The 16215-nt window shown below is 46.8% G+C and overlaps 1 protein-coding gene across 1 annotated transcript in view; it reads left to right on the top strand.

Annotated features, from left to right (window-relative positions):
• Positions 1–16215, top strand: part of Fry (FRY microtubule binding protein) — a 250299-nt gene that overhangs the window by 94506 nt on the left and 139578 nt on the right. The window contains exons 9-14 of the mRNA XM_051162840.1: positions 1759–1851; positions 1951–2049; positions 4197–4298; positions 11286–11389; positions 11857–11965; positions 14079–14165. Of these exons, the coding sequence (XP_051018797.1) occupies positions 1759–1851; positions 1951–2049; positions 4197–4298; positions 11286–11389; positions 11857–11965; positions 14079–14165 (594 nt within the window). The remainder of the gene's footprint in view (positions 1–1758; positions 1852–1950; positions 2050–4196; positions 4299–11285; positions 11390–11856; positions 11966–14078; positions 14166–16215) is intronic.

Here is a 16215-nt window from a genome sequence, read left to right as displayed (position 1 = left end):
TCACTGCAGTGTCCACAATAGGCGAATCCACAACAGAATGTATCGTAGGGTAACTAGGCTGCCTAGATTGAGGACCAGAGTGGATGCCTAGATTAAGAGAGACTGCCAGACTGTACCAAGAAGGTTCCTGGGGTAAGGCATGTCATTAAAAAGTTGTAGGTTGGCTATACAATGGGAACACACCTATAAATATAGACTAAGACTACCAACTAAACACTTTAAAGGAATGTGTTGCATTGGTGTGTGAAACATGTCTCAGGAAAGCTAATGCATGGTCTGGGGTATGGAGGGGTGACTGCTGTGCATCACCTTCTTGGGTTTGAATTCAAGGCCAGGCCCGTCCTTAGCACGCCCCCTACTCCAGCCTCAGCTAGCTTGTCTGCAAGTGATGATGTCACTAACCTCCAAGAGCAGTTCTCAGGTGCTTCCCTGCCAACTGTTGATACTCCACTTGGAGTTAACAATGCACATATCTGCCAGGCTAGAGGCACACACCATTAATCCCAGCTCTTGGGAGGCAGAGGAGATGGATCTCCGAGTTCAAGGCCAGCCTGGTCTACAGAGTGAGTTCCAGGACATCAGAGCTACACAGAGAAATTTTGTCTTTAAAACAAAACAAGACAAAACAAAACAAAAAGACACACATATCTATGCATACCTGAATGCTCACTTGGAGATTATTTACAATACCTGTGCAAAATAATGCAGAAAAAGGAGCCAGGACCCTGGTGTCTAGAAGTTGTGTCCAACGCAGGCAGTCTGTGTCAGGGATGTCACAGGCTCAGACCGTCCTACCTGGAATGAGATTAGGCACGTTGATACATGGAAGACCTTAGGATTTCTTTTTGCTAGAGTTGCTAATAATGGTTGAAAATGCAGGATAAGCATTGGGGTAGGTGTAAACATGTGGCAATCGAAGACAGCACCTCGAAGCCACAGGCAGTGGCTGACTCCGGCAGGCCAACCTTCCTTCAGAGTGAGCCCCCAGGCAACCAAAATACACTCTGTAGTTGGCAGTAGCTTTGTAGACAAGGAAAGTCGGGGAGTGTCCAGAGGCTTCCTTACGTGATGGGATGCCTTCCAGACTTGCTTAAGAATAAACACACCTGGTGCACGCCTGTAATCCCAGCACTCGGGAGGTAGAGGCAGGCGGATTGCTGTGAGTTCAAGGCCAGCCTGGTCTACAAAAGTGAGTCTTCGACAGCCAAGGCTACATAGAGGGACCCTGTCTCGAAAAAAAAAAAAGTAATAATAATAATAAATAAATAAAAAAGAATAAGCACATCTAAAATGTTAGCCGCCCCCCCCCACAAGTAAACAGTTTTGTAAGAGTAGGGGGAGGCCTGTTCCACAGTTGGACCTGACAGAAGTTTACTGTCCTTTCCAGGGATCTCTATGGGCTGATCAATGGCCCAGGACCCCACAGAGGGTTAAGAGGGCCTTAGAAATCTGCTGGGAATAAATGGATGAATGAATGAATGAACGAATGAATGAATGAATGAGCAAGCTAACCATCACATGACTTGGTATGGGGTATGGTTGTTAGTCCTTTCAGCACAAAGAGAAAGCACGTCTTGGCAAAGGCTACTGTGGTCCTCTCAAACATTTAAGCCCCATATGAACCCTTGACTACAGAGTTTTTAAATAGATCTTAGAATATGCTGTGTTCTTGTTCAGGGTAGGTGGGTTTGTTTTAATGCCTGTTTCCTGCACACTTCAACCTCTGTTTCCTTCCTGTGCTCTTCTTCTGCTTCCTAGGAGTGTGCGCATTACTTCCTGGAGGTCAAAGACAAAGACATCAAACACGCCTTGGCCGGGCTCTTTGTAGAAATCCTCGTCCCTGTGGCTGCTGTGAGTTGAACTCTTGTTTCTAAGAGCTTCCTCAAGCTGGGTGGCGCGTCCCACAGTTTCTTGAGTGGAATTGTCCACACACGTGTCTCTCCACCGTAGGCTGTCAAGAATGAAGTCAACGTCCCGTGCCTCAGGAACTTTGTGGAGAGCCTCTACGATACCACGTTGGAACTTTCCTCTCGGAAAAAGCATTCCTTGGTGAGTAACTGTGAGAGGAGCCCAGCGCTGTCCCACCTGGAGAGCCTGGAGCCCCTAGGGAGAAGGCGACTTTAAAATAGGAAGGGGTCTGCCTCGGCTTCCCGGACTTGGCAGCTTGCGTTTGGCACAGGCCCCTGCATCACTGTAGTATAAACGGTTACACCTCATCCCCTCAGATGGACCTTCTAGCCAGGGACTCAGCTATTTACATTAGAGATTGACTAAATGGGAATTTTTGTTTGAATTTCTGAGAAGTTTTTCAAATCTAACGGGTAAAGTTTATAATAATAGTTTATCTTCTCCAACCCAGGAGTGAGCCTGTGCTGACTAATTCCTGTCTCAACACTCAGAACCAAACACTGAACCCACAAGGAATGAGGGATGATGGGAAATAGGTGGTTGCCCACAGGCAAGAGTCTCTGAAGGTTGGGCGTGTTGTCATTCTTGGGAAGGCAATACGAAGTCTTCCAAGTTGCTGTGTGGTGAATTAGCTCAGGAGGGGTGTGCCCGCTGTAGTCTTGATAGCATTAAGGCCAGTCTGTAGCTAGATGACTGGCCACAGGCCTGGACTGTGCTGGTCTCCAAGGCACGAGCATTCCTGTCAGAACCAGCACCCAGTTGCTCAACTGGTAGCAGTGACAGCTTTGCTCATTTGCCTGTCCCCTATGGTCACGGTGACTAATTACTTGCATTTATTGGCTGGCATTGGAGATGCTTTTAGTGGGCACAGTAGTTCAGAGGCCACTAAGACCACATTCATGTAAAGAATAGAAATGCTAAGTTGAAGTGGGGATCGCAGAAGCTTATCCATTACCCGTTGTTTCTTGCTTGTCCAAGTGAATAGGTGTGTTTCCCTTTAAATCTCCCCTAGCTCTCAAGGTGTGTGCTACCTGGCTAAGCAAAGTGATGGTGAGCTGTGTGTATGTGTGTTTGTGTGTTCTTTGGATGGCTGCCTGTTCACTTTGCTGTCTCCTCCAGTTGCTGTGGGAAAGGGGCCCAGTTAGGCAGGAAAACCGCAGCAGCACCCCTGTTTATTCCATGTGAGCAAATTCCTGCTGTGGCCACACTGGTCGTGGTAGTGTTTACCAGGACCAGAGGAGCTCTTTCAGGAATCCCCTTTAATTACAGGAAGATCGCAGGAGAAAGTAAATATATGTACCTACTGCAAAGCCAAGGACAAACCAGTAGATATTTGCAAGTGAAAAGGCCAATAGCATTTTCAAACTGAGTGTGCCTTCATGGCTGTCCTCTTCTGCTTCTCTGTTCCTGTGGTAAAACACTGACCAAAAGCAGATTAGGGGAAAGAAGCATTTTTTAAAAAAAGATTTATTTATTTATTTATTTATTTTGTATACAATGTTGTGTCTACATGTACACCTGCACACCAGAAAAGGGCATTAGATCACATTATAGACGGTTGTGAGCCACCATGTGGTTGCTGGGAATTGAACTCAGGACCTCTGGAAGAGCAGCCAGTGCTCTTAACCTCTTAGCTGTCTCTCCAGCCCTTATTTTTTATTTTTCATTTTTTGGCTTACAAGTCACAATCCTTCCTGGAGGGAAGTCAAGGCGGGAACTGGAGCCAGTAACTGAGGCAGAGATCGTGGAGAAACGCTATTCACTGGCTTGCTCACCATTCCTTGCTTGCTTAGCTATTTCCCGGGACCCATCTGCCTAAGGATGGCACCGCCCACAGTGGGCCGTGTCCGCCTATATTAGTTGATGACCAGACAGTGCCCCACAGACATGCCCACAGGCCACTCACAGGAAGTTCCTCTTCGCAGGTGACTCTAGTTTGGGTCAGATGGACAAAAAGAACCGACATGAGGGTGGTTTTGTTTCTGCGGTGGCTGCCCTGAGTTCATTTTAAGAGTCTGTGAGTGAAAACTAAGTTAGAGAATCGGCTTTCTGTGTTATTGTACGTGGAACAAACATTGCTATGTGTATGTCACTAGCCAGGGTTCTGGGTGGTTCTATCCAGTCGTTATCAGAAGCACCCATGAGTTCCTGTGTTTCTACAGCAAGTTTTGCGTCTATTTTGGGCTCCGTGGCCCCAGGGGAGGTTCTGAAGCTTTGGGTGCACAGAAGGTGTTTCCTGGTTTGTTGAGCTGTCAGTCACCATGTGACCTCCACTCCTTCCTCTTCAGGCCTTGTACCCGCTGGTGACCTGTCTGCTCTGCGTCAGTCAGAAGCAGCTGTTTCTGAACAGGTGGCACGTTTTCCTCAACAACTGCCTGTCCAACCTTAAGGTTAGTATTCACCAACTCAGCAACAGCAGAAATCTTCTACATTAAAAAAAAAATTCAATGACATGTTGGTTTTTCTGTGTTTGAAACGAGGACTTACTGTGTTGCCCAAGCTGACCTCAGATCCATAATCCCCCTGCCTCAACCTCTCAAAGCCCTGGGATTACAGGTGTGAACCACCAGACCTTATTGTAATAAGGTTCTTTGGGTTTTTTTGTTTTTTGTTTGTTTGGTTGGTTTTTTTGTTTTATTTTTTGAGACAAGGTTTCTCTGTGTGGCCTTGGCTGTCTTGGACTCACTTTGTAGACCAGGCTGGCCTCGAACTCACAGAGATCCACCTGCCTCTGCCTCTCCAGTGCTAGGATTAAAGGCGTGCGCCACCACGCCCGGCTTGCAATAAAATTCTTAAAGTAGTATATTCATCCACCTCGAAATAAATCTCTGCACATTTGAGGTAAATGCACCAGCTCTAATAGGAATCTCTTTGGAGACAGAATTAAAGCCACTTTACATACATAGCTGTTGTCACGGGTATCTGAGTGACAGGAAAATAGAGTAATGGTTATACTTAGTGACCTGCCATGTGACATTATGTAAGAACTCCTGTGACACCTCTGTCCCTTTTGGTCTAGGTAGATATTTTGGAAACAAAAGCTCTGTTGGGTAGAAGCCCTGCTCTGGCAGAGGGGAGTGCCCCCTGCCATCCTTCTCTGTGGCCATTTGTGTCCAAAACACTTACTGCTCACCAGGTGGCCAGCACAGGTGTTAGGTGATCCAATGAGTCTTACAGATGGCCCCTGCTACAGGACAGCCAGGGCTGTTACGCAGAGAAACCCTGTCTCAAGAAACCAAAGAAGGAAGAAGAGGAGGAGGAGAAGATGAAGAGAAAGAAAGACAGCCCCTGCGCCAAGGAGCCTAGAATTACTAGTTATACTAACTAGCTTTAAAACTCACTTTGAATCAAATAGAAACATACTTTCAATTTTAGTGCCCAGGTGCACCTGGTGTGGCGATGCCTGCCAATGAGCCAAGCACCCTGGAGAAGCTGAGGCAGGAGGATCACAAAGTTGAGCCTAGCCTAACTATATATAGCAAGACCATTTTTCAAAAAAGAAAACTGGAGTGGAAAGATGGTTCAGCAGTGAAGGGTATCGGCTGCTCTTCCAGGGATCCAGGATCAGTTTTCAGCAGAAGATCCAGGATCAGTTTCCAGCATCTATATAGTGCTTCACAACCATCCGTAACTGCAGTTCCCTGCTGGGCCTCTGTGGATGCCAGACGCACAAGTCATGCACAGATGTGCATGCAGGCAAAACACACACATAAACTAAGTGAATCTTTACCAATTATTTAAGAAACAAAAAAAGTGAAAATCAAATGAATTCTTCACAGTCATTGTCACCTGTGTCCAAAGCTGTGGCTCAAATTCCTTCTCTGATCCATCGTTTGCTACTTTCAGAAAAAGAAAGAAGGAAAGAAAAGGAAAGGAAAGGAAAGAAAAGAAAGAAAGAAAGAACTAAAATTTCTTGCATGTGCTTATACGTGTTGCCATGTGTGTACATGTATGTATGTATGTGTGTGTGCGTATGTATATCTGCGTATGTGTTTGTGTATGTGTCTGTTTTACCAAGACACTTTAGTTTGTAGAGTAGTTAAAGTTAATTATGTATTTTGTTATTTACTATAATTATAACATAATCTTCACGGACTTGACTTCAGCACTATGTCCCAGCTCTAAGAACTGACTATGAAACACAAGATGGCAGCTGCTCATCTCCTTCCTGGTGGCAGTGCTATGTAGCAGTAGCAGGTGGAGAGAGAGGGAAGTACTGCACAAACTGAAAATGCCTTTTGGGTCATCAGTGGTTACACACACAGTGGCCATCTCAGGCATTTGTCTGAGGTCTCAGCGAGAGGCAGCACCACCTAAAAGCTGCCCAATGCCACTTCCCCTAGCTGATCCACTTTTGCAGCTACGGATTCTAGTATTTTAAATATAGCTTTTAAGTGAGAGAAAAGTGGCCACTCTTTGTTCAAAACTGCACTAGCTGGTTTTTGTCAACGTGACACAAATTTGTCACCTAGGAAGAGGGAACCTCAGCTGAGGAGCTTGTGGGTGTCTGGGGGGGGCATTTTTTTGATTGATGATTGGTGGGGGAAGGCTGAGCCCACTGAGGCCAGCGCCACTCCTAGGGAGGTGGCTCTGGGTTCTATAAGAAGGTAGGCTGGGGGCTGGAGACATGGCTCAGCTGTTAAAGGCTAGGCTCACAACCAAAGATATAAGAAAACAGGCTGAGTAAGCCATGGGGAGCAAGCCAGTAAGCAGCATCCCTACATGGCCTCTGCATCAGCTGCGGCCTCCTATCCCCGCCTTAGCTGGATGATGACGTTAAGTTACAGGCAAAAACCCTCTTCCTTTCCCAGGCTGCTTTTGGTCCGTGTTTTATCACAGCAACGGAAAGCAATTAGGACAGAATATTTTTTTTAATGATTAAGAAGGCTTATAACACAATTTTCTGAGTCTATTTAATGTATCTGGGGTTAAAACTTAAAATATTTTCTACAGTAACTTATTGCCATGGCCAAAAGAGCCATTTTGAGTGGTTGGTCCATGTTGTTTTTGAAGCAGAGCACGGCAGCTTACTTTGAAAATTATTTCAAAATTATAATATTCTTTAGCACTCCTGACAAGGCCTGGCAGAAAAACTGAGTAAAGGGTTATAAATTGCCTCAGAAGGACATGAGAGCAGACTCAGACGGTGCTTCCTTACTCAGGCATTTATCCCAAAGAAGGTTCTAAGGCTGTAAGATCAGGAAGAGCCTGCGGGATCAATACTACATTTCCAACTCCAGTCCCAGTCACCACGCTGGCGTGGGGTGCAGAGGGGAGGAGCCCTCCCTATGTGGGCACTGAGCAGACCCGTCTATGAGGAGCTTTGGTGCTGTGTATTTGTAGAAGCCTTGTACCCCAGGAAACATGGAAGAGCTGTTTGTTAGCCAAGAAAATGGCAGTGAGGGGGCTGGTGAGATGGCTCAGTCATAACCACCCACGACCCCAACTCACGAGGATCTGACACCTCCTTCTGGCCTGCGTGGGTACTGCATGCGTGCACGCGTGTGGTGCATATGCGTGCACACATACACACACATACTTTAAGGGTCTTTAAAATAAATAATGGTAAAGGAATCGAGGCATGATAACGGGCGCCTGTGATCCCAGCGTTTGGGAGACTGAGGCAAGAGAATTGCCATCTTCCCAGGCTCCCTTTTCCGACCCTTTTTTAAAAAAATATTTATTTATTTATTTATTTATTATGTACAGTGCTCTGCCTCCATGTACATCTGCACACTAGAAGAGGGCTTCAAATCTCATTATAGATGGTTGTGAGCCTCCATGTGGTTGCTGGGAATTGAACTCAGGGCCTTTGGCAGAGTAGTCAGTGCTTTTAACCTCTGAGCCATCTCTCCAGCGCCCCCCCTCCCTGCAACCCTTATCTTGTAGGGTTTTACTATATATGTCAGCTTGGCCTACATGCAATCTTCAACACAAAACCCTGTTTCTAAATTCATAAATAAATGCTAGGTCATCTATATGGGTGCTAAACTGTTAGAGACAATGCTCCAGGGACAAAAGATAGTCAAAAACAGTTAATTTTTTTTTTTTTTTTTTTTTTTTTTTTTTTTTTTGGTTGTTTGATTGGTTTGGTTTGTTTTGTTTGAGACAGGGTTCCTCTGCGTAGCCTTGGATGTCCTGACTTGATTTTTAGACCAGGCTGACCTCGAACTCACAGCAATCCACCTGCCTCTGCCTTCCTCAGTGCTGGGGTTACAGGTGTGTGCACCACTGTACCTGGCTTATCATTTATGTTTAAATCTTAGCCCAGTAAGAATTTGAATCTGTTTCTAATGTCATTAATATATAGAACTTGCTGTAGCCATCTTTTCACACACTCAGGAGGGAAGAGATGCCTGAAGAAAATGTGGCTTCAAAACTAAACTTTTCCTTAAATTGCTTCATAGTTTATATTTCCGCCATACCATTCCTTTCGCATTCTTCTCCCCCCACTTCCACCTTTGCCCCCTTGATGCTTCAGGGTAAGGTGCTCAGCGTTCGCATCCTCCGTGTTGTCCTGGCAGCTTCCTCTGGCGTGTTCCCAGAGCTGCGCTGGCCAGGAGCACCATGCCTTCTGTGAGGTAGAGGGGCTGTGCGCACAGCCGCGCGGTCCCAAAGCAAACCCAGCGTGAGAGCCCGAGTCTGCCCTCAGCGTGAGACTGAGAGGAACAGGCTGTCTGGGGACCACAGGCGTGACGTCTTCCGTGTTCATACTTGGTTAGCTTTGTCACCCGTGCTTATCAGTATGCCACGGCGGGGTGACGGGAAACTTCGGGTCCCTGGCCTTGGAGACCTCACCTCTGAGGGACTCGCGGTAAGGGGTTTTTGTCTGTTGTTTCGTGTTAGAATCTGGATGTACTGAGCCGTATACAGTTGGTGCCTACCTTCATGCCTGTCAGGCAGCACTTAGCTGGAGAGACGGAGGCACGCTTTGAAAAGTTAATGGTACTTCGAAGGTCATGTTCACTGTGCGGATGATGACTCTGTGTGTGTGTGTGTGTGTGTGTGTGTGTGTGTGTGTGTGTGTGTGTGTGTGTGGCCCAGATATATCTTTAAGGAAAGAGACCGTGAAGGTCAAGAAATCCCCTTACTGAGGTGGCCCAGTGATTAGAGCACTGGCCACTCTTGCAAAGGATCTGAGATCTGTTTCCCAGTACCCATGCAGCAGCTCACAGCCATCTGTAACTCTATCCTCCTGGGATCCAACTCCTTTTTCTGATCTCTGCAGGCACTTCATGCATGTGTCACACCTGCATACGTGTAAGCAAACACTCAGGTTCAGTTATATAACCAATAGCCATAGATCCCACTGACTGCGCTTGTCTGTTAAGAGCTAGGTGACTGGACGGAGCTGCACGCAGTGTCAGCAGCTCCTGCTGCTGCCCCAGGCCACACCGGGCTCTGCCAATGCTCCCATAGATAGTGTTGGTTTTTCTGAAAACTTTGCGTAGGTCTTCCATGGAAGATGAGGCCCTTCAGGTGGGAGAAACCAGAATACCTAATGAGAACCCCGCTCTCCACTGGTGTTTAGTTAACTCCGAACGCACCTCCCCTTGCTCGGTGTCTGCAGGTGCAGCCCAGAAGTCTGCATGCCTGTGAGCAGCGAGTGAGCGAGCAGCAGGGTGACGTTATGCAAAAGACTGGCTGATAAGCCAGGGGAGCACTGGCCGGTAGTCGGGATGGCACCACCAGTGAGGCCCGCTGTCTCTGTTCACGCTGACCCCAAAAAGCTTGAGGTGAATCAAAGCAAACTGTGAAGAAGGTGAACATGTCATTAGCCCAGCCCCCACATCACTGGCGGGTGCCAAGGGGGTGCGCTGGCCTGGCGGAGAGCTGCATGAAAGCCCACTCGCTGGCTTCCTAAATAGTTTTCTCACTGAGCCCCGGAGTCATTTTACGTCCATACATGGTCAGTAATGGTTAATTAGTGGAGATAGATTCTAAAGAAGAATAAATCTTGAAAAAAGGGGTGGGGTGGGAAGACAAGGCAGCTTATGCTAGCCTCTCACTTGCGATAGAGCCAAGCACACTACCTATCCTCCTGCCTGTAGCTCTGAGTGCTCAGATTACAAGCACACCATACCATGCCAAGCTCTATGCAGTGTCAAAGATGAAAACCCCTGCTAAAACAAACAAACAAACAAGGCTCAGCAGTTAGGAGCACTGGCTGCTCCTGCTGAGGTCCTATATGGTGGCTCACAACCATTTCTGATTGTAGTTTGGGGATTTGATGCCCCCTTCTGGTGTCTGCAGGTATTGCACACATGTGGTATTGCACACACACAGGCAGGCTAACTTTTGTACACATACAATAAAAATAAATATTTTTTTTTTTTTTGGAAACAGGGTTTCTCTGTGTAGCTGTGGCTGTCCTTCACTCACTTTGTAGAGCAGGCTGGCTTAAAACTCACAAAGATCTGCCTGCCTCTGCCTCCCGAGTGCTGGGATTACAGGCGTGTGCCACCGTGCCCAGTTATGTCTTTTTTTTTTTTTTTAAGTCAAAATTAAACTAAAAAGCATTGAAAAAAGCCACTGGAACTAGAGATCTCATTCCACAGTCAGGTTCAGTTGAGGCAAGCTTCCATGTTTAATAGTTTGAGGTCTGCCTTAGGAGAGAATTTCAGTGACGTGCTGTGCATGATACCCACACTAAGAAAGGAACTTGGTAAGGGAAAGAAGGATGCTCCCACTGGGAGAGAGGCTCTCAAAAGGCAGGAACTCACTCTCGCCTGGCCCCTGGTTATTCCAGAAACAGAGTGCTGCGGCCTTCCGTGCCTTAGATCTTTTACTCTCACAGTGCTTCTCATGGTTCTCATGCGAGTGTCACAGATAGGGAAAGCCACACTCGGAGAGATTAAGGAGCTTCCCAGAGTCAGGCCACACTGCTAATAAAGTGAACTAGGGGCAGATAAAAATACAAATACTCTTGCATACCATAAGGCACAGGAGCTATTTTCTGTGTATCTGGGTTGTAGTGTAGTTTATAGTACATACTGGTCTCGGTAAGCATTAGAAAATGATCAAACGGAATAGGGGACAGAAAAACAAAACAAAATAATAGTATTTTAAAAGACATTATCTGTCATGGGAAAAACAAGTGATTCTTCTGTATATTCTATACAGTTCTGCTGGTTGCCTGGCGGCTCTTGATTTTTCATTCTGGCAAAAGACAGAGCGAGGACTCCCCCGTGGCGTTCCTCTGTCTCACCATCAGGGTCAGAACCCTCCTGGGTCAGTTATCCAGTGAACGCTGGGAGGCAGATGGTCCAGGACCCCGGTGGTGGCGCTAGTCTCTTGTGTGCCTGGCCCGCAACCAGCCAGCCTTCCCCAAGCTCCTGAGTGGGTTACCATTTAACTAGTAATCTTTTCTGTTACAGAATAAAGACCCCAAAATGGCTCGCGTTGCCTTGGAATCTCTCTACAGATTGCTGTGGGTTTACATGATACGCATCAAATGCGAGAGCAACACCGCGACTCAGAGGTGAGGACCGGCGTGGGCGGGGTGCGCGGTGGCTGGAGTCCGACTTGGAACTGTGTTCCTCAGCCACTGCTCAGGGTGTTCTCCCTCATTGCCTACCCTGAGCCAGCTAAAACCTGCTCAGAGCCATCAGGTCCTGCGAGACCTCAGGCCTCAGAACTTCCCCACCGCCTCAGCAGGCTTTGCTGAAGTGTTAGCCTCCGCCAGCACCAACAGGGTCCGCTTCTGCATGGCATTTGGCACTTTGAGGAAGGAAACAGCTGTCTGTCATTTTTCCAGCTGCCCTGGGTTTTCCAAAAGGAAAAAAGAACCTCTTCGTGGAGTAATTGGACTGATGGAAAAGGCGCTCACGTGCCTTGTTTCTTTTCATTTATCCTCTGATGTTAAGATGACATGCGCGCCGTCTCCCTGACTGATAGATCTCAGCCAATCTTGCTTGTTTTCTCTTTTCCTCCGCCTTTATCTTCCAGCCGCCTCATAACCATCACCACCACGCTTTTCCCCAAAGGGTCCCGCGGCGTGGTGCCCAGGGACATGCCACTGAACATCTTCGTGAAGATTATCCAGTTCATTGCCCAGGTAAGGCTCTCATCCACGCAGAAAGGCCGCCATGACCTTCGTGCGTCCAGACTTATTAGACGGAGATTGTTTACCCACGCAGTTTATTTCCTTTGCTTCAAAGCAGCCAGATATGAATCCGTCAAGTGACTTCGACAGCTAAGAGATGGGGTTTAATTGATTCCTCCAGGACCACAGAGCCCACCAGGAAAACCGCTGATAGCACGGATAAGGTCCCGGGTCAGTCCCAACACTGACCCAAAAGAGGAAGCTTTAGTGACAAGGACTCTTGGCTGACTCCCGCCTCCCACTTCCCCAGATCTCTGCTCTGTATTCTACAAGTAAAGACGGGTCAAAAGCTCTGATGTTTGGCTGAAATTAAAAAAAAAAAAAAAAAAAAAAAAAAAAAAAAAAAGACAATATAGTAAAATTGAAGAGTAAATAGTAATTTTCTAATTTTTCTCTGTGGAGAGTAAATAATTTCATAAAGAAGTTAGCATGTATCACTTTATTCTCTGCTCAAGACTGCTACAAACACTTTACACGTGAATTAATTTGCTTTAAAAAAAAAAAAAAAACAGATCCCATCAATATTAAAGCTAAGGTTTGGCTGTACTTTATTATTTAAACGTAAGATTTTTTTCCCCAAGATCTTTATTTGCGGGATGGGTTGGTGAACTAAACCCAAGATCCCACTTATGTCAGGTTTTTAAAATAAAACAAATCCACTGATTGATTGCTATTTTATTTTGTTTTATTTTATTCTGGATCAGTGTCTCATTATTTAAGCCTGGCTGGCCTATAACTAGCTCTGTACACCCCCAGAGCTTCACCTATCTCTGCTTGTCATGTGCTGGGCTTAGAGGCCTGCACCACCATACCCAACTATCTTTTTCTTTTGAAAACACCCGATGAGTAAATTCTTTTACCCCCACTTTGACCTCTATGTCTTACAGAGAGAGAGACACAGTGAATCTCCTGTTCCTGAGCCTCCACCTCAAATTAATAAACCTTTTCAGTCTTAGACTCCTTATTTGTGAAGTGAGGGTAGAAATTCTTACCCAGTATGCCTCTGAATATTACATGGCAGAAAGGAAATTATAGGCATGCAAATGCTGTATGCAAATGCTGTATGCAAATGCTGTATGCAAATCTTGAAGTACAGCTGTTATTGATATAAAGATACAAGACTCAGAGCAGAGACTGTTTGATATGTAACATCTCCCTGTTTTGGAGCCAATACGAGACCTTTTCTTATAAAATTTTTTAATACCTGTGAATGTTTTACCTGCATGTACATATGTGCACCCTGTGCATGCAGTATCCTTGGAGGCCAGAAGAGGGCATTAAGTTCCCTGGAACTGGAGTTACAGAGGGTTCTGAGACTGTGTAGATGCTGGGATTTGAACCTAGATCCTCTGGAAGAGCAGCCAGTGCTCTAACCACTGAGGCGATCTCTCCAGCCTCACGAGACCTTTTTAATCCATATTAGAGAAAGTCCATTGCTTACTCTGCAGGTAGAAAATTTCTTAGGACTTTTCTAAACATAGTCACAAGGTATATGCGCTTTGACTATTCTGGAATAATGTATATAAAGCGAGCATGGCGTATCTTAGTAGTTACTACGTTGCATGACCAGGCTCCACCTTAAATGGCATGTCTTCTGTGTTAATCTTCCACACCCTTGGGATTAACTTTTATACAAGCCAGGGGATGTTTCCAATGTTGAAGAACAGAGGAAAACAGTCATTTTGTAGTGATGCCACTAACATATCTTTCTCAGCTGAGTTTCAAAGAGTTATCTACACTTACAGTGCAAGTAGGAAGCATCGGCACTGTCTTAGGCTCCGACGCCCAGGTGCTGTATTTTTGATATTTGCCTCTGTGCCTCCCTGAGAGGGTCCTGTGTTACATAGGAAGGTGTTGCTGCGTCATGGCAACACCCTCCCCCCAGAACCATCCTGATGCACCTGAGCTCCCTTCAGGGCCTCTCCAGGCCCCACGAAACTAGACATCCCTGACCTCTCAGCGGCCGCCTGTTAGCTGCACATGGTGGAAACTTGCATCTTGTGTTATACGTGGCATCCCATGTTTTTATTTTCTTTGCTTTCTCCCCCATCCCCACCCCCGCCAGGAACGTCTGGACTTTGCAATGAAGGAAATCATTTTCGACTTTCTTTGTGTGGGAAAACCAGCAAAAGCATTCAGTCTCAACCCAGAGGTACGAATGGCTTGTCTGTGCCAACAGAGCGCGTCCTCACAGGCTCTGAAAGTCTGGGGGTTCGGGTAGGGGTCGGGGAGGAGGGGGCTTCTCTTCTGTTTATTTCTGCTTGTGTCCAGATTTGAGCGTTGGTTTTTGTTGTTGTTGTTTTGTTTTGTTTTGTTTTGTTGGAAGTAAAGTTTGAAGTGACTTGATTGAGGATGACCCAATGCCCATGTGCTATGGCCCCCTGTTCCTGTAAAATGGAGTCGCTCTTTCTTCAAAGGCTGTGAGGAGACGACGACAGCACAATGAAATTGATAACAGGCCTGTGCTGCGGTGACAGCGTCCCAGCTTGTCACATTGATTGGGGGGGAGGGGGAATGTGTGCACAGGACTGTGCAAGTAAAGGGCAATTCAGTCTTTAAAAAAAAAAAGCCATCAGCCAATAGAAGCAGCCAGCCACGCTGCCTCTCAACAACCACTTTTCTGATTGAAAGTGATTGGAAGAACAGTGGGCCAAGCACCAGAAACCCAGCTTGGCTGCTTGTCTGGGCTCAGCCTCCTTTTCTAGGCACATGACGTTTATTTCTGCCTCTCAGCTATTCCACTAGTGAAATGGACAGCGAACCTCTCCATCTCCCTTCACAGAAAAGTTGTTCTGGCGCTGAAGTATTGCAAACTAGAAAGGGCGTGAGGGAGAGAAGGAGGAGGATTAAGTGAAGCCACCAGAGGGGGAAAAAAATCCCCGCAAGTTTATTTGAATGCGTGTCTCTGTCATCACTGTAATACCCCGGCCCCCTCATGCCATTATTAAGGAAAGAGGTACAGAGCGTGGAGGCCCAGCATCCCCTGCCCCCTCCTCCCACACCCCGCCTTCCCTTAGCTTCCATATTTCTGCCACGGAACATGGAACAAGCAACTAAAATGTGGGAGTTTCTGTCTGGTGGCTGATTACCTCATAGAGTGATGACCTCACAGGGTGATGACCACACAGGCTGATAACCACACAGGCTGATGACTTCATAGACTGATGACCTCACAGGCTGATGACCTCACAGGCCAAAGGCCTCACAGGGTTCTGGAGCAAGTTGGGGAGGAAAGGGTTAATTGAACTTCCACATCCACACTGCAGTCCACCACTGAAGCAAGCCAAGAACTCAAGCAGGGCAGGAACCTGCAGCAGGAGCTGATGCAGAGGCTATGGAGGGTGCTGCTATTTCTTGCTTCCCACGGCTTGCTCAGCCTGCCTTCTTATACAACCCAGGACCAGGGGATGGCTCCACCCACAATGGGCTGGGCACCTTTCCATCAATCACTTAATTAAGAAAGTGCCCTAGAATCTGACCTTATGAAGGTGTTTTCTCATTGATGGCTCCTTCTTCTCCAGAGACTCTAGCTTGTGTTGAATTGATATAAACCCAGCCAGCACACTTGTCTAGAGTGAACACCTCTGATGCTACTTTGGGAATGGATGTGTAACACACACCTGCCATCTCAGTCCTTGGGAAACTGAGGCAGAAGGACGGTGAGCCTGCCCTGCATAGCAAGACCCTGTCCCAAACAAGCAAAGCATTGCCACCGCCACCCGTGACACTTATCCTTGGGTCCCTTCATCCAGCCGATGGCTTGTTGACTGACCCGTCTGTGAAGAGTTGTGCTTTAAAGGGAGAAACCCAATAGGAAAAAAGATCTGACTCTTCTGTGTCTCTTTATTTTCACTGCATTCATCTATTGTGATTTATTGTGTGAGTGCGTGTGCGTACGCTTGTGTCATGGTGTGAGTGTGGAGGTCAAAGGACAAATTAGGGAGTCAGTGCTCTCCTTCTACCCTGTGGGAAGTTTAAATCACCAGGCTTGGCGGAAAGCGCCTTTGCCCACTGAGGGGTCTTGCCAGCCCTCTTCCATTGTCTTTCCTCTTGTAGGGCCGTAGAAGAGTCTGCCCATTAGTAGCTAAACAGTTATAGGCTCCACAGACCACACATGACTGCCGTGTCTAGCATGGCTCCAGGGAAAGGCCTGACTGGGGTAGAGAGGTAATGAAGACAAACACAGAAGCATACAGGCTGGA

The sequence above is a fragment of the Acomys russatus genome, chromosome 19 (genome assembly GCF_903995435.1).
Source record: "Acomys russatus chromosome 19, mAcoRus1.1, whole genome shotgun sequence".
Lineage (NCBI taxonomy): Eukaryota > Metazoa > Chordata > Mammalia > Rodentia > Muridae > Acomys > Acomys russatus.
This window is presented reverse-complemented; position numbering and strand designations above follow the sequence as displayed.